Source organism: Pleurodeles waltl, chromosome 7 (genome assembly GCF_031143425.1).
Source record: "Pleurodeles waltl isolate 20211129_DDA chromosome 7, aPleWal1.hap1.20221129, whole genome shotgun sequence".
Taxonomy (NCBI): domain Eukaryota; kingdom Metazoa; phylum Chordata; class Amphibia; order Caudata; family Salamandridae; genus Pleurodeles; species Pleurodeles waltl.
Genome location: NC_090446.1, coordinates 564145822 through 564172816, shown reverse-complemented (window position 1 = coordinate 564172816; position 26995 = coordinate 564145822). Strand labels below are relative to the sequence as shown.

Here is a 26995-nt window from a genome sequence, read left to right as displayed (position 1 = left end):
AATCTGCAACTAGATGTCTCTATAAGATGGACAAGTTACCTACCTTCGGAATTGCCTTGTAGGGTAGAGATAATGTCTAATTGCAGATTCCTAACCGACCCACCCATCCTCCCTTCTTTGCGAACTGATTTCTAGAGACAGGGACTCCCCTTTCAGAGCCCTAGTTTGGACGCACCAGTGGTCATGTTCTTCATGGCTGTGCGCTTCTCGCATGAAAAGTCATGAAAAGAATCTGACATCAGCACATCGGGGGGCACCTGTATCAGACCTGAAATGTCATTTCTGGCACGGATAGTTATGGACACGGAGCCAATCAGTGCCACTTAACAGCGGGTAGGCTACTGTTCAAGACAAATCTCTGGATCCAGACTGATGCCTGGGGAAATTCTAAGGTAAGGAATCTGTAACTAGATATTGTCTCTACCAGATACAGCACTGCTGAAGGTAAGTAACTTGTCCATCACATTAGACTGACCTTCTCAAATACAGCAAACCCAGAACAGATTTGCCTTATAATTGATTACCCTCATCATTTTAAATGACGCTGTCCACCTTGAAATGCTAACCAGACACAAAGGAAAACAGAAAGAAAATCACACACATATGCCCCCCCCCAAAAAAAAATAATATACAACTCAGATATGCCAGATTCTAAGGCCTATGATAAATCCTGAGTTGGAAATGCACGGAACTGGCAGGGTGAAATTCCACACCTGTTAATACCATTACTCTGAGGTAACTCCCACGTAGTACATTGTAATTAGGAGTCAGACCCTACAGATTGGGGGATAATTGTATGAAACTCAATTTATGTGCCAACATTCTCTGTTCCATGGGGAGTAACTGAGACACTTACTGCCTGCTATAAGCAGGTGGTAAGTGTCTTCCGGAGTCAAGTGCGGGGCAGGTAGAGTGGGGATGAGGAGGGTGAGAGAGGGATGGGAGCAATGGCCCCTGGCGGGGGAAGCATTGCATACTGCCCTGTGTCTTGCCACTGGGTCATGCAGGATCCAGATTGTGACTAGACTTCACTGCAGACCATTCACTAAGGTGATTTTACCGGCCAAAAGTTATGGCTGGTTAAATTCTGTCCAATTTTGCTGTACCCAGGAAATTCAGGTTTTGGAACACCAGTCGTCTCATAATTGTGTGGCGACTAATGGGAATTCCACTCTGCCCAGCTATCCCAACTCTCTCACATTGTGACGACAACAGGATGGTTTCTTTGGTGTACATTTCGCCTGCAGCTCATGATCTGCTAGCCCAGCCCTGAAACTCTTCCTTTTTTAGGCCGGGTGTGAAAGCGCTCTAACCTGTTGTGAGACTTGTGGGCTTTTAACCACGCCTACCTCACGCCCATCTCTTTCATTTGTTCGTGGGCTTGCCTATCAAAAATCCTGTGCTATCACTGGTAAATGCTTTACGTTTGTCCCTCCTTGGGGCGGTTTTGTTACCGCCTTGGACACCGACCCTGTTACAGGGATATATGCACGTTTTCCGATATGTTTGTCTGCGAATAAACTTCTTTTTCCTTTTGTGTTTCTCGTTTGCGCTCCTGCTCATGGCGGCCGTGGCGATTTTTAACAGTTTTACTTTTCATTTTCAATTTATGTGGCAAGAAAAGTCCAGTTAGGAATTTACAACTCCAATAGCTCTAACTCGAGCCAACATGCTTGTTCTCTTCTCATACCTATGAATGAGTTTCTAGTGTATTTGTTTTTTTTTTCCCCAGCACCAGCATGACTCTAGATTACTTCTCAACTGCTTTCCATTCTTTTACAGGTGACTTCAGCTACCTGGGTACCACACTGCGAGCGGCAGACATTGAGCCTATGCCATCCATGCTGGACGTGCGGCGGAACATTGCCCTGTATGCAATCCTGCCACTCGGTACATTCAAGAAATCCTGTACTTTAAGCTTTTTCAATTGGTAGCAGTGCAAAAAACTACATTTTCCAATGACGAAAAAGAAAACAAAAGTTGCAAATTTGCAATTGGGGAGCATAGAAAACAATTATATTAATTTTTCATATTGCTCCTGAATAAGAAAGTTTAGGTACTGTGGCCTTTTGAGTACGTTGATATATATGCAACAAATAAGTTGTTCTCTGTGGCACAGTGCATTACCATATATAGAACAGTATATAAGTTTGTGTTATTTCTTTTACTTGTATAGCTCATTGCTGCCACAAAAGTAGCAATGTGGGGCTGTAACTGTCCAGAGTGATTATAGCCGGACATGCTTGTTCGTTTGCAGAGGTGTGTGGTTGTAGTGTGATTTGTGTGAGAGAACTGGGTGAGGTCCGTGATGCGCTAAAATGTGGTCCAGTGGTTTTGTCGTGAATATTGGGCTGCTCACATAGATGCTTATAATCAAAGGGTATGTGATAGCGATAGATTGTGCTTGATGCAGCTTTATTTTACCTGAGACGAAGCTGAGTTCATGTCTGCATTGTGATTAACTACCTTCGTGTATATTGCATGTTTTCCTAAAGTTGCTTCGGCCATATGTACGAACACATTTTCCCATAGACACAGAATGGGCAAAACTGCTTGCTACATCCGGCCCCTAGTCACTTAGCGCAGTGGTTGCCAACCTTTTGACTTCTGTGGACTCCCTCTGTATCACTGAGTCATTACTGGAAGTTGGGGAATCAGACATAAACATTGTTGATGATTTGAACCACAAAACAGTACACAAAAATACAGAAGCAAGCATTCCAACAAACATATCCGCAAATGATATCAATTTTTATTTAATTTACAAACAAAATAAAAAATAACATTCAAAGAAAATAATAGGAAGATTGCAGCTTTTCTAAATTCAGTTGAAGCCACACATTATCCATACTATATTCTGTTTGATGCACCTGTACTGCTCCCACAAATCAATCTGAAGATACTAATTTAATTTTTAGCCTCCAATTTCAAATTCCTTGACATTTACAGTACATTTAATAATTTTCAGTTGTACATTTTGCCACTTTATTTAGATACTTTTTTATTAATCTGTCAATATTAGTTAATTTTTTAAGTAGTCACGGACCACCTGAGGACACTTCCCGGCCCCCAGATGTCCCTGGACCACAGGTTGGGAACCACTGACGTAATGGACAAAAATTGAACAGCTGTGTCTTTATAGCCTTCTTAAAAGTAAGGAGGTTTTCTAGTTTAATTTTTGTTGGCATAGGCTGAGAAAGAATGGCCTCCAAGCGGGGTGTTGTTGAAGTTTTCAGGAATAAGAGGTGATCGGATCAAAAGCATGATGGATCAGATTTTCACATAAATTGTCAGTTCTATTCAAAACTGTGCTTGATTTGTTATGCCGAGTGCTTTGAACGTGATCCAGCAAGACACTGAGAGCCAGTGCAAGATCACAAGTCCTGGGGAGATGTGCTCCTACAGTTTCAGGTTGAGAGACTCTCTGGCCCCTCTTATCTGTCCCATTCCAAATCTCAGTTTGGAAGGGACAGATAAAAACATTCCGTTTCAAATACAAACTCAGTATGAAGTGGCAAACCTAAATTGTGTTTCAGTAACGTTCCTGAATCACAATTTTTTTCCTAAATACGAGGTAATCCGCGGTAAGGCAGAGATCCAAAGGGACAGCATTCCACTGAGTTGCTGCCAAGAGGGTAAACAAGCTGCTCTAGTCCTCTTAATCATTTTAATTTTAGGCAGGGCAAGGTTTGTTGATCCTAAATTTCTTGGAGGTTGGTAAAATTCAACCTTTTGCTTTTGAAGCAAAGGGCCAGAGTTGCTCAAAGCCCTGTGAGTATGAAAGAGACACTTAAACTAAGCTCTTTTGCGTGTGGGCAACCAGTGCACAGTTTTTAGGCTTGCGGAGGCAGAACTGTATCTGTCCTTATTGCAAGTAAGTTTTGAAGCTGCATTTTGAATTGTCTGAAGATGCGTAAACATTCCCAATTACAAAGCATTTCTGTAGTCCAAATGACTAACCATCAAAGCCTGGAGTGCAGTGCGACTCCAGTCAATTGGGATCCATCTAACAGTTTTTCAAGCAGTTATAGTAAACCGAAGCATTTACGTCATGTAGACATTACCTGGTTTTGCAGGGATAGGGAACAATCAATAATAATTTCTAGATATTTTGCGTTTTTTTTTGTTCTGGTGCAGTGCCTAGCAAGGAGGGCCACCAAGAATCGTCCTCAATATGTTCAGCTCCGCCAAACTGCACCAACTCTGTTTTTTCTGTGTTGAGTTTTGAACAGTGAGTGGTCACCCAACTGGCCACTTCCGAGCGACACCCTGCTAAGTTTTTCTTGGTCTCTGCTTTTCACCAATAGAGATGGTCAGCTGGGTGTCATCAGCGTAGCAGCATATGCTAAAGCCCCAGTGTTTGACCAGTGTGGCAAGGGCTGTGGCGCATACATTGCAAAGTGTAGGGCTCTGAGAGTAGCCCCAGGGTACGCCGCATTTTGAAGCATAGGGGAATGATCTAAATGTGTCCAACTGGACACATGAGGATCTATTACACAAAGAGGATTCAGACCATTGGAAAGTAGCGGAGTGGCACCCTATCTCATTTAGGCTCTCATTACGACCCTGACGGTCGGCGGTAATTTGGGGAAAGGTACTGCCAACAGGCTGGCAGTACCTTTTCCCAAATTATGACATTGGCAGTTTGGCTCAAGTCAAACCGCCACTGTACCAATCCGTCCGCCAGGGAAGTAATGGCCGCTGGGCTGGAGACTTCAGTCTCCAGCTCGGCGGCTGTCACAATCGCACCCTTGGTATTATGACCCCGCCTACCACCATGGTTTTCGTGGCAAGCGTACCGCCACAAAAACCATGGCAGTAGGCACTATCAGTGCCAGGGAATTCCTTCCCTGTCACTGATAGGGGTCTCCCCCGCCCCTCCCCCTCCCCAGAGTCCTCCTCCACCCTCCTCCTCCCTCTCCTGCCCCTTGCACATTTCCCCGCCCACATGCACATACACATACACACATACACACACGTATACCCACATCACCCACACATGCACACATACATACCCACACACTGCAACACACACCAACATACTTTGCTGCACACATGCATTCACAACACACAACATACACGTACACTCACATGCAGGCATTCACACACTCATTCAAAGCGACTTACACCCGCATGCACGCAGTCATAAACAGACACCCTCCCACACACACAACACCCCTCAAACCCCACCCCCCCCTCCTGTCGTGAGAACCCAACTTACCTGCTTGCAGGGGGTCCTCTGGCTGGAGACGGGATGCAGCACTGCTGTCAGCAGTAGCATCCGCCAGAAAAACACCGCCAGACCGTATCATTGCTCATGATACAGTAGGTGGTGTTTTGCTGGCGTGGTGCTGCTGCTGACAGCAGCGCCACCTTACAGCCGTCCGCCGCCATGACCGTTGGTGGTATTCCGCCAGCCTACTGGCAGAATTCCGTCGAGGGTCATAATGCAGGTGGGTGGCTGGCTGGTAGCCACAAAGGCGGTATGTTGCCGGCTGTCGCCGTGGCGGTAGGCGGCAGTTACTGCCAATGTTGTAATGAGGGCCTTAGTTTCTTACTTAGCAGGCTATGAGAGCCGCTGAGAGAAATAGAAAGATCAGGGCCACTGCCTTTCCCTGATCTACCTCCAGTCTGACATTGTTCTGACCGGCAAGCAAGGTACTCTAAGTGATATTTCTAGCACTTAGGCCTGTCTGGGAGGAGTCCAGTAAGTCATTGTCCTCCAAAAAAAGTTGTCAATTGGAGAATGACCAATCTCTCAGGGACATAAGCCATAAATGGACACATCAAGTCTCGTTTTCTTTTCTAGCTGTAGAATTAGGGCTTGCTTCCTCAAATCCGGGAATACTACTGCTTTTAAAGATTAATTAATGATTTGAGTCAGATATACTCTCAAAGTAGGTACTAAGTGAGACAAAATTAAATGGAAGCAGGGACCTAGTGGGGAACTAGACAGAATTTTCTCTACCTGTTCCTTTAGTAATGCAGGTAGAGTTACCTAAGTGAGCTTTGGCTCCAGGTTGAGGGCCCGTCAAGGCACCTTAAAGGTCTTCTAAGGTGGGTTGCGGGCCTAAAGTGGAGTATATTTTCTCTATTTTATAAGAAAATTAATAGGCTATGGCCTCACAATGCTGCAGTGAAGGGGTAATTGTTTGTGACAAGCTAACTGGTTGGGAAAATACTCTCACAATTTTAAATAGTTCCTTTGGAGAGCCACTTTTGTCATTTAATCTTTTGATAAAATAGTTTGTCTTTGCTTTTTTAACCTGCTGATAATAGTCATTTTGTTGGTGTTTGTATGGTAGTCTGTCTGTTGGATATTTTGAGTGTCTCCATACTCTTTCAGCCGCCTTACATTTCCTTTTCTCGTTCCTCCGCTCCAAGGAGTACCATTTTTCAGATGGAGTCAGTCCGCGATGTGTTTTCGTTTTAGGGGAGCGCAGGCATCCAAGGCATCCAACACTGCTGTATTGAACTGGTGTAGATAACTATTAAGGGGCAGGGTTGTCAAATTCTGGCGGTGAGAAGAAATTAGAAAAAGTTGCAAGACTGATTTCGCTCCAAGGCCTTCTGGGAAGACTAGAGATTTTGGAGAATTGTTTATGGTTTGGATGGAGAATTTTTTTTAATCTCATACAAAAATGATCTCACCATAATAGAGGGGAGCTTTAAATATCACTTAAATTGTTAGAATTCAAGAAGAGTAGATCAAGGGTGTACCCTGCAGAATGAATGGGGCCATTAATCATTTGAATCAGTTGTAGGGTGAGCATATCCTTTTCTAGTTGTTTTCAACGTGTAGATTAAAGTCGCCAGCTACAATATAGCTAAGGTGGTTCAACATAAGTTGAACAAGCCATGACAAAAACCTGTCTGCCCGGTGAGCATTATAACCTGGTCTATAAACAATAGTGCCACCCAGTAGCCTCTTATACTTTACTGCCAATTGGAAAGCATGTCATTCCCCAATGGCTGACGAAGAACTACCTTCTATTGAGCGTTGTATATATCTTTAAAGATAATGGCCGTACCTCGCCTTGGCGTCCTGCTCTGTTACATTTTCAAATTCTGTAGCCCAGGAGCAGTGAGACAACAATGTCAGGTAAAGCGTTCTCATTCAGCCAGGTATTAGTGACAAAAACGACATCTGGAGTTTCATCTGGAGTTTCATCTCTGATCAGATCCTATATCTATATGGAATGCTTAGGTAACGATCAAGAGTTAAAGTATTAACATTTAAGGGTGTGAATGTTAGGGTGGTTAATGGAATTAGAGGGACTAATAAAAGGTCCCTTGGTTAGCCCAGCTTTCCACTTAGAGTTCCAGGAGGAGTAAGGTCCTTCCATTGAGCTTGGTGAACCCACAACGCACAAGCTTGGGTCATGTCTGGCAGGTTTATTGAAGTGAAGTAGCGTATTACGCTCATAAGTCAGTCTTACCCTAGCTTTTGGCACGGACAGGCGCAGATGAGCTTGCGTTTGGCGTGCCAGCGGAACGTGTCCAGTGCACTGATGCACAACGCCCTCTCTTAAATGCCTCGGCATTGACAAAAAAGGTGAGACCACTGACATAAAATGGTGGTCTTCTGGGTGTGCTTTACCTCACCACCGTTTTCTTCTAAATCTTCAGGTGCGGGTAAGAAGAAGTCGAAGAGGTCCTATCGCTCTCCGACTTCGCCCCGTTGCTTGGCTGATGCAACGCGGGAAGAGCGTAGACGCTCAAGGCCTCCTTCCTCTGAGCCTGCGTCTGGGTCCGCTCCATGTTTTCCCGAGTTTTCCGGACCTGGAGCGACCCCCGCCCACATTAAGGAGTTCTTTGAGGCCATGCGCCTCATCTTTGGGCTGACTGACCCAGATACGGCGCCTTCGGGCCCAAGGGGTTCGGTTGAGGGGCCTTTGGGTTCCACGCCAGCGGCTCAGGCCACTGAGGTCGCCTCCAGATCCGCACAGGTGCCGGTCACACCCTTGACACCTTCCCCGACACCGGGTCGATTGTCGACGCTCCCGACATCGGTAGTGCCCACTATCGATGTCAACCCGATCCTTATCCCCGACGAGTCGGAGCGGTGTCAGCTGACGCCGCTTTTGTCTTCGATGGGGCCTATTCAACCCAGGTCGCATTCGGACCCTTTTTCCTATGGGTACGAATTAAGGGAGGGATTGGAGGTGTCCCTGGACCCTTATGAATACCAGGATGACCCATCTTTGGACTGGGCTCAGGAATTGGGCAACGCCAGTGGTCTTGATACTTCTCCAGACACTGGCATGCTGTCTCCTCCTACCGTGGCTACGGCGGAGGGAGCAACTTATGGTAAGGTGGTCAGTAGGCAGCTGAAGTCCTTGAGCTTCCTACTGTAGAGGTCAGGTCCAATCTCCTGACGGAGGTGCTTCAGCCTGGGGCCTCCACATCAGAACCTCTTTTGCCATTTAATGAACCTCTCACGATGTTTTTTGCCCAGGAAGATATTAAACATAGAACAAACCTGGTAAATACATTACTGGAGCTCACGCACCAATATCTTAACATCCAAAATGTCATAAGCGCTACATAAATATTGCCATTGAATCCAATACAGGCAGAACCAAAAGAGGCATTAGAAGCTATTAACGGTAAATAGGAAAGGAAGATGGGCATTAAGTTTAGATACAGATTGAAGGGATATCAGCAAAATTACTTTCACCACATTGAGGGGTACACATTTTCATCACATATTTTTTTATAATAGATAGATGTTTTCCCTTTTGCCAAATTGAGTAAAATCTACCCACATATTTCAGCTATTTGCTTTAGATGGTCAAAATCCTCTCTGTGTCTGGAAACACATGCTTTGAGAATATAAAAATTAACTTACTTCCTGGCTTCAATACTTAGGTTTGTCAGTATCAAAGCTGGGAACATTCTTCAACCAAACGCCTAGACTGTACATTGGTTGACAACCGATAAAGAAGCTCAATTCACTACTCAGAAGAAATTTGTAGTAGTTATCTTTTTACAGATTACCCGCTGGCTCATAAACACCCTTCGGAAATACTCTAAAGATTCACATTTGCTTAGTGGCTTTCTACAATATTGAAAGCCAGCCAATATGAATATTATATAAATTCCTACATTAATAGGACTTTGAGATGCACTGTTACTTGTTATGTTTCAGATTTCACTCTATTTTGACATAAGAGTGCTAGGAATTTTGGTATAAAATCAATAGGTATTCATTAGTATGATGTAGCCATGTGAACTGTTTTTATAAATCTGATAGAGACTTCTAGTTGCAGATATCTTACCTTAGAATTTCCCCCAGGCGTCAAACTGGACTGGAAATTTTTCTTTAAGCAATACCCTTGCGTGTCGGTAAGTGCCGTTGGTCGACTCCGTGGATCTCGTTGGTGTTGTAGTCGATGTGATGACATCGGGAGTGGTATATAGATGCTGCCTTCGTGCAGTGACATCAGTTCTTTTCTTTCCGTGCCACGCTCTGATCCGGAGAAGAGCCACCCTGGCCTCTTTTTGACCGACTTCAACAGTTTTGTCGAGTTTTTGTGAGAATTTTGCTGCGGCGAGGAATTCCCAGAAGACTGGTTTCAAGCTGTGCGAGGACTGTCACTGCACGATGTCGGTGGCGGATCCGCATCAGGTTTGTCTGTGGTGTCTTGAGCGCGACCACAACCCAAAGTCATGCTCCGAGTGCCGGACCATGCACCCGAAGGCTTTGAGGGAGCGGTCCCTGAAGCTCATCGCGGCCCGGCACTCGACTCCACATAAGCCCCACCCTCGATCGAGTGGAAGGTCTCGAGACCTTTTGCGGAGCCATCACCACTCGTTTTGTTCTAAATCTTCAGGTGTAGGTAAGAAGAAGAAGTCGAAGAGGTCCCATCGCTCTCCGACTTCGCCCCGTCGCTCGGCTGATGCAACGCGGGAAGAGCGTCGACGCTCAAGGCCTCCTTCCTCGGAGCCTGCGCCTGGGTCCGCTCCACGTTTTCCCAAGTTTTCCGGACCTGGAGCGACCCCCGCCCACCTTAAGGAGTTCTTTGAGGCCATGCGCCTCATCTTTGGGCTGACTGACCCAGATACGGCGCCTTCGGGCCCAAGGGGTTCGGTTGAGGGGCCTTTGGGTTCCACGCCAGCGGCTCAGGCTACTGAGGTCGCCTCCAGATCCGCACAGGTGCCGGTCACACCCTTGACACCTTCCCCGACACCGGGTCGATTGTCGACGCTCCCGACATCGGTAGTGCCCACTATCGACGTCAACCCGATCCTTATCCCCGACGAGTTGGAGCAGTGTCAGCTGACGCCGCTTTTGTCTTTGATGGGGCCTATTCAACCCAGGTCTGATTCGGACCCTTTTTCCTATGGGTACGAATTAAGGGAGGGATTGGAGGTGTCCCTGGACCCTTATGAATACCAGGATGACCCATCTTTGGACTGGGCTCAGGAATTGGGCGACGCCAGTGGTCTGGATACTTCTCCAGACACTGGCATGCTGTCTCCTCCTACCGTGGCTACGGCGGAGAGAGCAACTTATGGTAAGGTGGTCAGTAGGCAGCTGAAGTCTTTGAGCTTCCTACTATAGAGGTCAGGTCCAATCTCCTGACAGAGGTGCTTCAGCCTGGGGCCTCCACATCAGAACCTCTTTTGCCATTCAATGAACCTCTCACGATGTCCTTTTGGGTACTTGGTCCAAACCCAACACAGGGGCTCCTGTGAATAGGACTATTGCACGCCGCCATTGGCACGCTCTGAACAACCCTAAATTCCTGTCGCAACACGCCATGCCTGAGAGTCTTGTCATCCAGTCTTCCTCTTCTTCAAGCGCATTCCCTTCCGCACCCCCGGACAGGGAATCAAAAAGGCTGGAACAGTTTGGTTACAAGTTGTTTTCTTCCTCCAGTCTCGCTCTGCGTTCTGTGAACACCACATGCCTTTTTGGCCGCCATACCCACTCTTTGTTGGATACGGGTGCACAAGCCCTGCCACAGATATCTGAGGAGGCCCGTGCTATTGTCTCCCAAGCTGTGAACGATAGGAGAGATGCGGCGAAGTTCACAATCCGTTGTGGGCTGGACTCGACCGACTCCCTGGGCAGATTGGTTGCTACGATGGTGGCCTTGAGACGCCATGCCTAGTTGCGTAGTTCTATTGTTTCTGGGGATGTCCAACAGTCCCTCATGGACATGGCCTTTAATGGCTCCTATTTCTTTGGAGAGAAAGCGGGCTCAGCCTTGGAGAGATTCAAGGATTCCTGGGCTACGACTCGGTCCCTTGGTCTTTCCTCTGCCCCTTGCCCCCGCAGTCTGCTTTTTGCCCCTTTAGTGGCCACGGAAGGAACTCCCTGTTGCGTCCTCCACCTAGCCACCATGCCACCCATGCCTATGCATGGCCAGGGACGCGAAATCCCAAGTGGGCGTGGGACAGGGAACCAGAGGTCTGCCCAGTCCATCTCTGCCCCGCTGCAGCCTCCAAACTCTCCTAGTCCATCCCGTCACTCCCATCCAGTTGGCGGCAGGATTCACAATCACCTGCCCCACAGGCAATCCATCACTATGGACAGGTGGGTTTTGCAGATCATTCAAAAGGGCTACTCCCTCCCTTTCGAATCTGCTCCACCAGCCATGCCTCCATCCTTCAGTTACCTTCCAGAGGATCATTTGGCACTTCTCGGCCAGGACGTCGCAGCTCTCTCGGCCAAGGGGGCTACAGAGAAGGTCCCTGTGCCCGAAGTAGGTTGTGGTTGTTATTCCCGCTACTTTCTGGTGCCGAAAAAGGACAATCGCTTACGTCCTTTCCTAGACCTTCAGGACCTGAACTACTTTCTCAAGAAGGAGAAATTCAAAATGCTCACCCTGGCTCAGGTTCTGTCTGTCTTGGACCCAGGAGACTGGATGGTAGCGTTGGACTTGCAGGACGCTTATTTCCACATCCCCATCCTGCCTGCCCACAGACGTTACCTACGATTCGTGGTAGGTCAAGAGCACTTTCAGTTTACCATGCTCCCCTTCAGCCTTACCAGCGCCCTTCAGGTGTTCACAAAAGTGATGGCGGTGGTTGCAGCTCATCTGTGCATGTTAGGGGTGTTTGTCTTCCACTACCTCGACGACTGGCTGTTGAAGGCGAACTTGCTCCAGAAAGTCGTCTCCCACTTTCAGACTACGGCGAACCTGCTGGGGTTCACTATAAACGCGCCAAAGTCACACCTGACTCCCTCTCAGACGCAGCCCTTTATCGGAGCTGTTCTGGACACAGTGCAGTTTCGGGCTTATCCTCCCAAAGAGTGAGTCCAAGACATTCAGGCTATGATTCCAATTTTTCGCCTCGGTCTTGGGTTTCGGTGAGACTGACTCTGAGGCTGATGATCCTCATGGCCTCCTGCATCCTGCTAGTAACACATGCAGATGGCATATGCGGGCTGTGCAGTGGGACTTGAAGTTCCAGTGGGTGCAGCATCAGGGGAATCTCTCCGACATGGTTCAGATCTTGGTGGGGACTGTGAAAGACCTGCAGTGGTGGCTTGGGTCCATGGCAGATCCCTCTCCCTTCCTCAACCAGATCTATAGTGAGAGATGCGTCCCTTCTGGGTTGGGACGGCCACATGGGAGAGGCGGAAATCAGAGGCCTCTGGTCTCCGGTGGAGTCTGGGCGCCATATCAATCTTCTGGAGCTACGGGCGATCAGGCTTGCGTTTAAAGCATTTCTTCCCTCTCTCAAAGGAAAAAAGGGAAAGTAGTGCAGGTGTTCGCAGACTATGCTACCGCCATGTGGTATTGCAACAAACAGGGCAGAGTAGGGTCCTGGACCCTTTGTCAGGAGGCACTATGCCTCTGGACATGACTGGAACATCAGGGCATTACCCTGGTGGTTCAACACCTGGCGGGTTCTCTCAACGCCATAGGGGACAAACTAAGCCGTCGATGCACAGCCGATCACAAATGGCATCCCCATCCGGAGGTGGCGCAAGGTCTCTTTCAGCAGTGGGGAGAGCCTTGGTTAGATCTGGTTGCCTCCGCAGAGAACGCGCAGTGTCAGCTGTTCTGCGCGTTGGCGTTTCCAAGGGAGCACTCGCTCAGAGACGCTTTTCGTCTTGAGTGGAACTCCAGCCTCCTTTCCGCCTATACTACTTCTGCCCAGAGGTCTCAAGAAGATCAGGTATGACCGGGCCCAAGCCATCTTGGTGGCTCCAGACTGGGCACGGATAGTCTGGTTTCCTGAGCTATTGATCATGTCCATCGATCCTCCACTTAGACTGCCTCTTCGGGCGGATTGTCTGTTGCAGCAACAGGAGATGATTCTTCACCCAAACCTGTCCAACCTCCACCTTCATGCATGGAGATTGAACTGCGACAGTTGACAACTTTTGATCTTCCACCCGAAGTCTGCAGTGTTATCTTGGCAGCCAGGTGTCCCTCAACCAAAACTGTACACGCCTGTTGTTGGAATAAAGTTGTGGCATGGTGCACCAACAAATCTGTTGATCCCCTCTCTGCCCCTCTATCCGAGGTTCTTCTGTTCATTCTTTCCTTGGCCCAGCAGGGCTCTGCTTTGGGCATCCTTAAAGGGTATTTATCTGCCATTTTGGCCTCCTTCCTTAGGTTGCCTGATAAGCCCTCACTTTTTAAATCTCCTATTGTGAGTAGATTCCTAAAAGGCCTCACCCATTTATTTCCTCCCACTCCATTTATCATGCCTCAGTGGGACCTCAGTCTTTTCCTTACTTATTTAATGTGTGCTCCCTTTGAGCCGATGCACAGATGTCCCTTGCGGCTCCCCACCTTCAAAATTGTCTTTCTTGTTGCCATCACATCTGAGTGAGCTTCAAGCCCTTTCGTCTAAACCTCCATACTTGTCTGTGCACCCTGACAAAGTGGTGTTGTGCACTAAGGCTTCCTTCCTTCCAAAGGTGGTTACGCCTTTTCATGTAGGCCTGTCCATCACCCTGCCTACTTTCTACGCACCCCACATCCTTCTCATGAGGGGGAGAGACTCCACCATCTGGACCCAAAAAGAGCATTGGTGTTCTATCTTAATCATACTAAAGATTTCTGGGTGGACGATCAACTCTTTGTCGGATATGTGGGTGCGAAAAAAGGGAAGGCAATGCAAAAGCATACCATCTCTTGGTTGGTGCTTCTTTGCATCAAAATGTGCTACGCTTTGGCCAAGAAGCAACCCCTTGGGGGCGTGCGTGCTCATTCCACCAGAGCAACTGCTGCTTCCACTGCGTTAGCACGAGGAGTTCCTGTCCTGGATATCGGGATAGCTACTTTGGTCGTTCGGTCCTGCAGGACTTCCTTGTATGATCTTGGTTCGCAGCCCACCCCCGAAGATGGCATTGCTTGGGTATCTATTCTAAGGTAAGGAATCTGCAACTACAAGTCTCTATCAGATGTACAAATTACTTACCTTCGGTAACAAAATATCTGGTAGAGACATATTCTAGTTGCAGATTCCATGGTGGCTGCACATGTGTGTAATAGGAATAAAGCCATGTAGAGGTAACAACACCGCCTTTTGATATAGTTTGTAACTTTGTTACATGCAACAAATATTTATTTGCCATTTTGAACCTGTGTTTGCCAACTGTCTAGATAGACAGTAAAGTGGTTTGTCTTTTCCCTGCTGCGACCTCTTGTACCCCTTTCAATTTGCATAACAAAAATACTTTTTATATAATCAGGAAAAGGGTAGAGCATATGGTACATTGTAGGATAAAGTAAAGGACAATGGAATGGTGAAATTCTGCTATCCTTTCACCCTGCAGCTTAAAAAGCAAGCTGGCGCAGACCATAAGTGGTCTCAATCATTAATTTATTCACATATGCAGGGCTATGGCCATGCATATAAAAGCAGTGGAATAGTCCTTTATGGTGGCCTTTGCAAAACGGCACCAGATGTTGGTTACTTATTGCTTGAGAAACAGGATGCCATACATAGGATACAGGCTTTAGCTGAACCTCTATAAGATCATTATCTAGGACACCAAAGAGAATAAGTAAACCACTTGTATTGCAGCTACTAATATCACAGCTGTGCAAGCCGATTCCCCAAGTCATGTTATATGTATTTATAGATGTTGGAGAGATTTCCTAAACAATTGTACAGCAAATAACCATATCAGACCAGTGTCAATAATGCAACTTCTGAATGAAGACAAGATACGATCCTAAAGTATTTTGTAGGACAGGTTTTGATGGCATACAGTCTTGCAGTCACTGTCATTATTGTTGAGACATCCAGTTGTGTTTTCCAGTTCCACGAGTGTTCTGAAGACTGTTCATGCCTGTTCTCTGATGTGTGTCCTAGGCTCTACCTCTGTGCATGAGAAGAGTCCGCTGATAAAATCCATCCTCCTCGCAGGACCAGTGGGCACGGGGAAAAGGATGCTAGTCCATGCCATATGCACAGAGACTGGTGCCAACTTGTTTGATCTCTCTCCAGACAACATCGCCAGCAAGTACCCTGGGAAGAGTGGCCTTCAAATGCTGGTGCACATGGTGATGAAGGTAATCTTTGGGCTTAGTTCTTCTCAGTATATTACTCTAAAGATGCTTTTCAGAGCAGCGTGGCTTCTAAGCATAATACTTTCATTAGTAAGTGGCAGCTTATATTAACAGATGATGGCTACAAAATATGCAATGTTTTTTATATGAATTAACAATTTGCTCCCCATACACAGCTTTGAGTCGATTAATTGTGATCATTCTCTATAGCCATTTTCTTACCAAAATCTCTAAGTTAAAATATGTTGAAACACAAAACATTATAAAACACCAACAATTTTACCATGTGCAGCTAATTCCAGTGTCTAAGCCATTGTTTCAAAGGCTGCCCCTATTCTTTCTTTGGCTGACCCTATTCTTTAGCTGGAAATCACCATCATGTCTGTGTACCACTCACATGACTTAATACCAACCAATTATCAAACATGTCATTGCAAGCAACACAACTGATGAAACACACACTTATAACAGTCAGTCTCTACCACGCGAACACAATGTGTTAGTCATTGAAAGCCAACTCTGACACCATACGGTGGATGTAAAATGATTACATTTGCCCAATGCAAAACCCCATTCCTACCACCAGGGCAGATGAAGCTTCACAGAGGCGAATAATAATAATTTGCGCACCGCCGCACCTGTTGCTCCAAAAATGATTACTTTTAAGAGCAATTAATATAATCCTCCTATTACCAAAACATTCTAACACAGGAATCCCATTTCAGGAACCCATCACCAAAATAATGTACATTGTCAACCAAACACCGTACAACCTCCACAGTATAACCTCCACACTAATCACTAAACACTGACTGCGATTCTGTCTAAAAGCTATTCTCAGTCAGAAAGCCCTGTACTACACAAACTGCTCCTTTTTGTTCAGATTCTAGCCATTCAGTATCTATCCAAGAGATGCACAGCTATTAGATGAGTCAAACCTCAGACAGTGTTCACTACGTTTTCAAATTCAAAATATTCTTTATTCGATCTTAAAAGATACACTCGTAATAATATCACAGTAATACATAAAAGCCGATTAAAAACAGATCATTAAAAGCACTCTCAGAGGCATAATAAGATAACCAACGCAAAACTACTGAAGAATATATCAGTATATCATAATCTAAAATAACAAAGATTTCCTCAGATAAAGTGCATCCTTTAAGAAGGATGCTAAGGCATTTCAGGTAAGAGGGACTTCCAAATACTGCAAAAAATCAGTGCAACTCTACATTTAGTAAACTTATATTTCCGTAAGAGTGGTATTAAAAACCTTTTGGTAAAGGGAAGATAACATTTACAGAAAAAAACAAAGTGCAGTAGAGTTTACAGACATATCTCTTCACAGGGACAGGTTAATATATCTGCGGGGGCAACTTGTCCTTAGTGGAAACATAGAAGCCATCTGATGGAGCCGGCTCCTAAAGTGAATCAGTAACATTCACTCCCACGTATTCTGGACAATGATTAGATAAGAGGCTACTGCTTCGGTAGTTTGTAGGAGGCAGTATTCACTGACTGTTGGCTTCATTACTTCTTCCCCGTCCTTCTGAGACCACCTATAAGACAGAAAACGGTCCTTAATCCATCCCCTGTCCTTTGTGATGTTTTCTGGCTTCTCAAATGAGTGCGGGCAGCCCAAGGCAAGAGTAGTCTCTCCAATGCACCTCAGCCTGGGGATGTAAGGCTGTGCCTACAAGAAAGGCAATCCCATGTAATATTGCACTTTACACAGGCCATATCATTTGACCATATTGATCACTTTAATAATAATAAAGGGGCTAATTTTAATTACCCCCCCTCCCACGTATTCAAGGCATAACTCTTGATGAACTGTAAAGTGAGGGGTTGTGGGAGGAACGCGCAGGATCTGCTGCAGGCCCTATTTTCCTGTTTGCATCCTGGTGGTATTTCCACACCCCAAAATCCCAGAAACGTAGGTCATAGAGAGGAAGCAGTTCCTCCTGTAGATCTCAAGGAAGGGTGCAACTGGTTTTCCTCCTATGGTGGTGGCTAGTGAAAAGATAGAGCCAATCGCACTCAATTAACTATTTATTCTGTTCCCCACACAGGGGGCCCAGGGGCAGGCATCATCAAACATCAAACTTAAGTAGGGAAACTGTCTGACCCTCTCAATTGAATTGCCCTCAATACATATGGGACGAATGTTTGTGTTCTTGGGGCCTGTAACCAGTACAAATGTCTCCGTGAGATCAGTCTGTAGATCAGGTTTATCCATAAAACTCACGAAACTAGAAATGAACAATTTAAACCCATTTTCAGTTCCAGCAAGCAGCATGGCGTCATCTGCATAGAGGAGTAGTCACCATTTTCCTCGTATCTCAGACCCCTTAAGGTTCTGTGAAATGGTAATTAGACCAGTATCCAGGCCCATTGAAGAGAATGTATTTCACAGTTTTGAGCTAATCACACAGTCCGAAAGTGCTTGACAGATCCATGAACGCCAGCTGCAGAGAATGGCCAATGGCCCACTATATATTTATAGACAAGTAAATGAGGATTTAAAAGCTGCTCGATAGTGCCAAGACCTTTCCTAAACCTGTAGTGGTCTGGGGAAATAATATTTCTCTCTAAGGTTCACTCAAGAAGGAAGTCCAGTTTGACACGCCCAACAATGCGACTTCTGAGGCAGAATCGAGCAAGGAGATCAGTAGTGGCATTTGGGATCATGCCCATTGCCCTTTTTAAAGATGAGCATAACGAACACCCACCTTACATGCTTAATTAAAAATATTAGCAAGTAATGGAGACCAGAACCCTGGAATAGCCTTGAATAAGTCCATAGGTACAACATTCGGGCCAGGGGCTTTATTTAGACGACTATTGGTGATGGCCTTCCGAACTTCCTCTGCTGTAAAGTTGATGCTTAACCGTAAAGGTGCCTTCCCCAGCCCATCCCCAACACAAGAAATATGTGACTGATATATTTTGCTGAAGTGCTCAATCCAGATTTAAGAGCCAATATGGGTGGTCACAATGTCAGGGGAATTCCCAAAGGAAAAAACTGCAAGAATAGACTTCCAAAAGGCCTGCGTGTCCTTGGCCTGGCATGAGACTATCAAGGTATCACATCTCTCTTCTCTGATTTTCATCTTCTTATTTTTACGAGCCAAGCTATAGGCCTTTCTACAGGCACTAATTAGCCCCTGATCTCTGGGACATTGTTTCAGAGCCCAAACATAACTTATTCTTGGCTGTTCTACATGCCTCATTAAACCATGACTTCGTGTAACCATCCTTAAGTTTCGTAGGCTTTGTCAGAAGATCTCTAATATGAAAGGTTAAATCAGTAAAGCTAGATACAACTTCTGAAAGCCCCAGTGTCTCTGATGTACACCCAGCCACCAAATCAGCACACTCTCCAGCCACCTGCTCCATTATTGCATCCATATCTGCGGAGTGCCAAGCTAACCTGCTCCTTTTGTGGCTAGTGTGCACCTACTCCTGTAATTGCATTCCCTTTTCCAATAGCAATGGAAAGGGCTAAGGGGTTGTGGTCACTGTACACTAAAGGGAGGACTTGACCTTCAATGAAGAAGAGCTGCAAGCTTCGTGACAAACAAATCTAATCTATTACTGACCCCCGACCCCTTCCATTGTAGGTCGAGAAGTTATCAGATGCAAAGGAAAGAACGTCACTATCCAGATTATGTGATAGCATTAAAGGGAACAGTAGGTACCCTCTTAGGTCTATAACATCCTAAGATGTAAAATGTTGTGCATTGGACTCTGGGATGAAAGTCACAAAAGAGGGAGAGGGCAAAGACCCCACCTTTACGTTAAAATCACCTGCCAATAACAAATTCAGACGACCTCGTGATAGAGCATGGTTTGCTACTAGGTCATCTATCCAAGTAAATAGCCAGTGCAGTGCCGATTACCCCTGCCTGAAACTTGTTACATTTACCAATGTAACCCCACCTTAAATCGAAAACCTACAAATATTCTCCTTCAGTTGGAACCTGAATTACTTTACAACCAGTACCTACATTAAACGACCCCGCTAACCCATTCCTTGTCTGCCCCACACTGGAAGGAGAAATGACAAGATTAAAGCAAGTATACCCGTCTAAGCAAATATCCTTCGATGACCACAAGGGCCAGATGTAAGTATAATCTGAATTGCGACTCGCAAATTGCGAGTCAGAGAGACTCGCAATTTGTTAGTCGCAATTCATAATGTAGGATGGTGTCCCTGACACCATCTGCGACTCGCAAGGGGGTTGCAAAGGCCCACCTCATTAATATTAATGAGGTGGGTCGCAATTTGCGACCCCCTTGAGACTCGCAGCACTCACAGGGATGGTGGCCTGCTGGAGACAGCAGACCACCATGTCTGTGACGCCTTTTAAATAAAGCAGTTTTTTTTTGTAATGCAGCCCGTTCTCTTTAAAGCCTGCTCTGAAAAAATGTTTTCAATGCCATTCACAAAGGGAAAGGGGTCCCATGGGGACCCCTTCACTTTTGCGAATGGCTAGCACCCATTTGAAATGGGTGCTAACTGCGATTGTTTTGTGACCGCGTTCACAGTCATAAAACAATACAGCATTGCGCTGCGACTCGCAATTAGGAAGGGGACCAACCCTTCCTAATTGCGAATCGCAGCACCGTTTTGCAAATCGGTAACCAGGTTACCGACTCGCAAAACGGGGATTGGGCATCGCGATGTGCTTTTTGCACATTGCAAACAGCAAAATTTGCTGTTTGCGACGTGCAAAAAGTTTTGAACATCTGGCCCCAAGTCTCTTGAAAGAAAAAAATATCATAAGCTCTAACAAGGGCAATCACTCATCAATAAACAGTTCAGACGACAGGCCAGCAATGTTCTAACTAAGGAATTTAAGAACAAATAGTTTTGTCTTGGACATTGGTTTTGCAGGCAGAAGATGACATTTGCTCAGCCAGGCTAATCCCACGTGCAGGTTGAGGAAGAACTAGACCCTGTAATACCCTCAAATGCTGGGCAGAGTGGGCATTTTGGGCCACTCGTTACAAGAGTAGAATCAAATGAAGAAACAATGAAGTCAGGGAGCCTCACCTAGGGTTGGATGATGTTGATGACATGGACAGCACTTGAGAAATATTTGCATGGAAGGGGATCTTAATAACCAGTACATGCTCCCACTCTGTTTGTCAGTCGCGTGTAAGGTGATCTTATTAACCGGTGCCATAAAGGGTCCACGCTCTCACTCTCTTTGTTAATCAGTATCCTCAAGGTAGCTGAGGGCCGCATATCTGTCCCAAAAAGAGACTGATTCCGGCATAGGGGTTGCCGTTGAAGCTGGTGTCCATTTATCGGAGGGGTGGGGAAAGCCAGGTGTCGGTAGAAAAGCCCAAAGGAAGAGTAGTTATTATACCTGAGTTATGTGCACCAACCCTAACCTGAAACAAAATTTCTCCCGCAATCGATGGCAATGATAGTCACCTTCTTTTTTTTTATTTATTTTTTAAATGATACAGTCACCATGCCCGCAAAGAAATTTTCGTCATGAAGATTTTGCGACGAACCAATGTTATTGTAGACCCACCAGGTCTCCACCTTATTTTTCAGATCCGAAGTAGACTCCATAGCCCCGTGTGATAAGCAGGGAATGTTCACTAACACAACCACGTACGAGCAAGAGGCAGGGGACAAGCTTATTACCGGGAGACGGTTCGGACTAGGTTGGAACCCAGCTGCAGCCAGAGGGCCACCGTCCGCCACTGGGAGCCTTACGCTCCTTTGCTGCTGGGCCATCGAGTCAGATAGCCCCATGCTGAGTGTTTACATGGCACCTTTCTTGAGTAGCCACAGCATCAGGGTAGTGATGGTTCCAGTTAAGGTTGGGGAGCATAATACTCTGATCACAGGGCTGGAGCTTACGAAGAGCCAGTGGACGTTCCTACGATTTGTTGGTGAGAATGTTAATTATGCTTTGAAGGGCTGTAAATTGCCAGAGTTGTGACTTTAACCTCTCCCAGAGATTTAGAAAAACCTTTCATCCGCTTAATCCCAGGGCCAAGGTCTGGGGAATGAGTAGCCCTAATACCCTCGTTTATGTTCTCCTCATCATGAGGCCCTTCCATAGGGGTATTGTATGAAACATGTGCCACCCCACAAGACTCAATAAACAATCTAATGCAATTATTGCCATCAACCCGCGTGTACCCATAAGGATTAGCCAGCAGGTGGAGCACTGGTAAAGGGGTAGGGAGGTCACTAAGCTTCTCAGTTGTGAGCTGTCTGAATCTCTTTAGAAATGACGTCCCCGGAACGGACCAGGAAACTCTTAATGGCGGTGTGAAAGTGCACCTGAGCAGGCACGGAGACCCCAGCTGTAACTTTCCTTTTGCTATTTTGCACACAAGATGTTTTTAAGAATAGAGAACAAAACGGTAGGGGGAAACAGTGCACACAGAAAATTAAGTGGCGCTATACCTTAGCACGGAACAAAGGCTCCTCAACGGACCGCAGGATGCTCGGTGACAGCTAAACTATGAGGGGTGCCCACCTTCCTTCGGACGGTGACATCTGTATGGCGGGCCCGCTGTTGGCCCGGCTGTGTCCGGGCACATTCATGGCTGAGGGCGCACAGATGGCACAGGCACTATACAGTGCAAGAGAGCAGGATCAGGTGCGGCAAAAGCGGGGCTCCTCCTCTGCCCCAGCAAAGTTTGACAGATAGTCCCCAGGAGTTATACTGTTTTGAAATAGCAGCCTCACTGTTCTGTCTGATTTACTATGTTACTTGTTTTAAAAAGCAGCATGCAGAGTAACATTTTTATAAACATGATATATAAATGTTAAAATGTGTTTTATCATTTCCTTACATAAAACACAATAAATCATTAAAACATTTTGAAGCTAGTGCACATTCATGCAGCTACATAAAAGAGGAAATGGAAAAAAACCTAAAAGAAAAAACGTGACTGTACAAAATGCAACTCCTTTGGGTGGGTTGCACTACCAATAAGAGCACAAATCTATGAATTTTAAATTTGAGATCTGTCTGTAAATATCTTCCTACACCTCTAAAAAATGAACTCCTATTCATTTAAATTGAAGATTACAAACCTTCAATAGCTACTAGGTGTTACTATTTTGAAATTAGAGGAGACTTTAAGTGACAAAGAAAATGGGTAGACAGAGTAAAATATGTGGAAGGGGGGATGCTGGAGATATTTAGGATTTTTGTCTATTTGTAGCCCATTTAAGAATATATTATGACTCAATTGATAAAAGCTTTCATTTGACATTCATTTTAAACAGTTGATTTCTTATCTGCATTAGCATCTCAATGCTCATTTACTTCAGCCTGCTTCATAGAAAATACTTTAAATTCAACAGCTCCTGTTGCAACAAAATAGTGCTCTGGTACAACTCACTTTTTTCTTAAATAAAGAAAGTAGCATTTTAATTGTTCATTAGAACTCTGTGGTGAAACTGCGTCAGAAAACTGGGGATTCAAATGCTGCAGCTGTTGGAAGTACATGTTTCACTCACCCTGCTAGACCTTTTTGTGCATGACTGGGGACAATATTTGTGACTTTTTAGAAAATGTGCCCATTTAAGATTCTAGATCACCTTTAAAAATTTCTATTTGAAAACCATGAGGGAAAACTGTTTTCTTTCAAACATGGTTCATCAAATCCCAGCAAAGTATTGGCATTTTGGAAAGGGTAAAATCACCTTTAAACTTCACCACAATTCCTAAAATCACCAGAATACCACCAACAAACGGTTTATATTGTGATTAAATTCTGTTATCATTTAATGTTGGTGCCTTTTTGTGCCTCTTAAAAACTTGCATTCACAACAATTTACTTAAATGGGACAAAAGGTGGCAGATCCTTATCACACAAAAACTATCCACCACGTGTGCTTATTGTAACCTTTTACTAAATAGTCCCATTAAAAAGCACACCATCTAACAAACAAGTTTGTGAATTTCACCCCAAATTTTATGGGTCTGATTTCCAAAATCAATGTGATCCAAGCAGCAGGTCAATCCCAGATAGTGTCTGGGGTGGAGTAGGGTCTTCGGCTTCCCATCGTACCTGCTGACTCCACCTCAGTGTGTAACTACGTTGAAGTATTCTCTCCATTAGATAATATTGCTTGAATGATTCTTTCAGCAAGGTAGTCACAGGTACCATTTGTAGGTAATTGAGTTTTTTTGTTGCAGTGCCCCCCCACACACTTTTAGCCTGGTATTTGATGCAAATTTGAAGCAAACTGGGTCACTGCCAACCAGGTCCCCAGTGCCAGTGTTCTTCCCCCAAAACTGTACAATTGGCAAAATCTTAAGCATCCTTTGTAAGTCCCTAGTAAATGGCAGACCTAGCACCTAGGGCCTGGGGTGCTAGAGAGGGTCCTTAAGGGCTGCAGCACGAATTGTGCCACCCTAAGGGATCCCTCACCAAGTACATCAGAGGCTGCCATTACAGTCTGCATATCTTGGTGCAGACAAAAGTGAAAACACAACATGGCACACACCCTGTGTGCCATGTCCCCTAACACTGCATGCAATATATGTAAGTCACCCCTACAGTAGGCCTTACACCTCTAAGGCCAGGTGCATTATATTAAATGTGAGGGCATATCTCAAGAGCAGCTATGCCCCGCTATGTCTCTGTCAATTCTCAGAAATAGTAAGTGGCCAGGGAAGCCATTTTAAATGCATGTGCTGGACACTGGTCAATACAAGTACCCCAGCTACATGGTGGCTTCACTGACGATAGGGATGTTAGGTATCAAACATCTTGTATTGCTAAGCCCACACTGATTCCAATGATTGATGTATCAAACATGCACTCAGAGGGCACCTTAGAGATGCTCCCTGAAAACCTACCAGCCTTTGGTGTGCTTGCTATTTATTTTTTGCCAGCCTGCCAACCGAGACACAGTTCTGGTCCACTAGGATGAGAGCCTTCGGCTCTCAGAAGGCCCAGAACAAAAGCCTGTCCCGGAAGAGGGTGTAACACCCACTCCACTGGATGACCTGCTGATTAGCCTTCTTAAGGCGGCAAGCCTGAAGGGGCCGTCCCCTCGCAGGAGAGGAAGCCACCCCCTCTTCCAGAGCCCACTTGGCACCTGGACAGGTGGGAAAATTAGCTAGTCAGGTAGGCGTACCACCTCCTGGCTAGTACTAACCCTAGGGTAGACTAAGCCTAGGTGAACACGATTTTACAGATGTAGCCATCTTTGAGAAATAGGAATTCTGGGACCGGGTTATGCACACTTCCCACAGGAAGTGTTCATATAAGGGGCGTAGTGACCCCAAGGGTCAGTAGCCTATTGGCTACTACCCTACACACCCATAACTCCCAAAAATTCTGTATTTAGGGGAGCCCAGTGCACAAGAGAAGCAGATCCTGATGACCTACGACCAAGGACACTGAAGAGCCGCGAAAGCAGAAGAAAAGAAGCAGCTGACCTGGTACAAACCCCGCCGGCCTGTCTGCATCCCTCATCGAAATCTGCATCAAAGTCATCTTGTCCTTCAGCTGTGACTCCAGAAACCCGGGGGGGGGGACTGCCTGCCTTAAAAAAAGACTCAAAACCCCTGTGAACAGCGGACCTGTTCTCCAGCAAACTCCAAAGAAGGGTCTCTGAGGCCTCCAGAACAGCCAAAACCCGAAACCTGAAGCCACCACTGCACCTGCCGTCTCCAACCGGAGTTGAAGTGGACAACTGTTGCCAACAGGGTTCCCCAGCCCTCCAGAGCCTAAGTCCATTGTGGTTTCACCCCTCCTGGACTCCCCGACAACTAATGCAACCTCTGCACGTAGCCCTTCTCTACCACGACCGCTCCGGTAAAGAAAAACCAACACCTGAACACACCTCTGGACCCGTAGCTGCTGAGCCGTGGAGAAGAGGACCAAAGGTGCTCATCTGTGCCCGAGCATTGTGAGACCTGAGTCCTGCTGTTGATTCAGCCCAAATGGCTCCCTGGCCAGAGCCTGCAACCTCTTTTCGCAGTGACCGATCTTCCTTGAAAAGCATTGGGCACCCAAAGCTGTTTTGCATCCTGGACCCGGCCGTCCCCTGGCCGCTGGTGGTGAACTGCCAGTGTTGCCTTTTACCTTGCCCTCTACTCACCTTACCTGGAGATTGGTCTTGTGAGTTGCTACCCTACCTGTTTGCAGAACTTGTTTTTCCTCCCAAAGGATAACATTGCAGAACTCAGAAATTACACTATGTCCACTTTTTAAAGTGAAAAGAATTCCTATATAAAACATACTTCCATTAATGATTTTTCTCTGATGCCTAAACATATGAAAAGATACTTTCTATTTTTCTAAAGTTGTGTGGATCTCCTTTTTGAGCCGCATGTCTCACTTATTAACTATTGCGTGTATTTGTGGGTGTCTTGAACTCCTCTGTGTAAAGCCCAGGGCTGCTCGACCACACTATCTCCTAATAGAGCACTTTGGGATTGCATAGCAAGCCCTGTCCTCTTACTGAGAACCCCTGGACCCTTTACACAGTATAGACATACCACATAAAAGGCCAGCTTCCTACACCATTCCAGAGTAATCCGTACTGAGCGAAGGAGAATTCACTTTCTGTATTGATTTGTCAGTGTTACTTTGAAAAGGACACTTTAATACAGGAGGGTACGTTGGACTTCACAGGCATTGTGAGACTTGCTGAGTTATGCAGTGCACTATTTTACTTAATCTAGACTGTACAACCACAAGGACAATATAGTGCAAGCCTTTGAAGTAATTAGAGAACTGTGTTCTAATGCAACACATGCGATCCAAGAATTAAGGATTATCATCCTCTGAGATGAACTGGGGGAGTGGCGTCCTATGGTTCATGAGATTTGGAGTCAAAACAACGAAGAACTATGAGACCAATAGTGTTTTTAGGGGACAGGAGTTCTGTAGAACAGTAACACTTAAGTTCTAAGGATGCACATACAGCCTGAAATGTAACCTTTAGTCTACATTGAGTTTTTTCTTTTGCTGTGTTACTAGGTAGCACGTTTTATGCAACCATCAGTGATATGGATCGGGAATGCAGAGAAGGTGTTTTACAAAAAGGTCCCGAAGGAGGAAAAGGAGGTAAGAGGAGAACTAATAGTATGTTGCGTATAATATTGTGAGTTTTCATAATGTTTGTATTTCTTTTTAATATAATGCCTAAAATCGAGAATATCCAGGTTATTACTGCCACATGCCGAAATCACTTTTGTAGGTTGTACAATAGTAATTTGCTCAAAATGACACAGGAGCTGGTTTAGATGTTCCTACTGCATTCTAGACTGTTTCAGTTTTGTTGATGTAGGAGTTTGGTCTTGGGGGAAATCAAAAATACATTTCTTAAATGTGATAATGTTCTTTTACCTGATATTGTACACCTTCTGTGGTCCATATGCACTCAATAAAATATGTAAATATTTAAATTAATAAATAAGCCTGCACAAGAGGTCAGGAAACATCTGTTCCATCAGCCACCATTCAGGGCCATTGCCATGCGACTCCGGTGATTCCTCACA

The 26995-nt window shown here is 45.6% G+C and overlaps 1 protein-coding gene across 1 annotated transcript in view; it reads left to right on the top strand.

Moving 5' to 3' along the window:
* Positions 1-26995, top strand: part of LOC138304349 (dynein regulatory complex protein 11-like) — a 411831-nt gene that overhangs the window by 375074 nt on the left and 9762 nt on the right. Inside the window, exons 14-16 of the mRNA XM_069244325.1 lie at positions 1783-1890; positions 15292-15491; positions 26475-26561. Of these exons, the coding sequence (XP_069100426.1) occupies positions 1783-1890; positions 15292-15491; positions 26475-26561 (395 nt within the window). The remainder of the gene's footprint in view (positions 1-1782; positions 1891-15291; positions 15492-26474; positions 26562-26995) is intronic.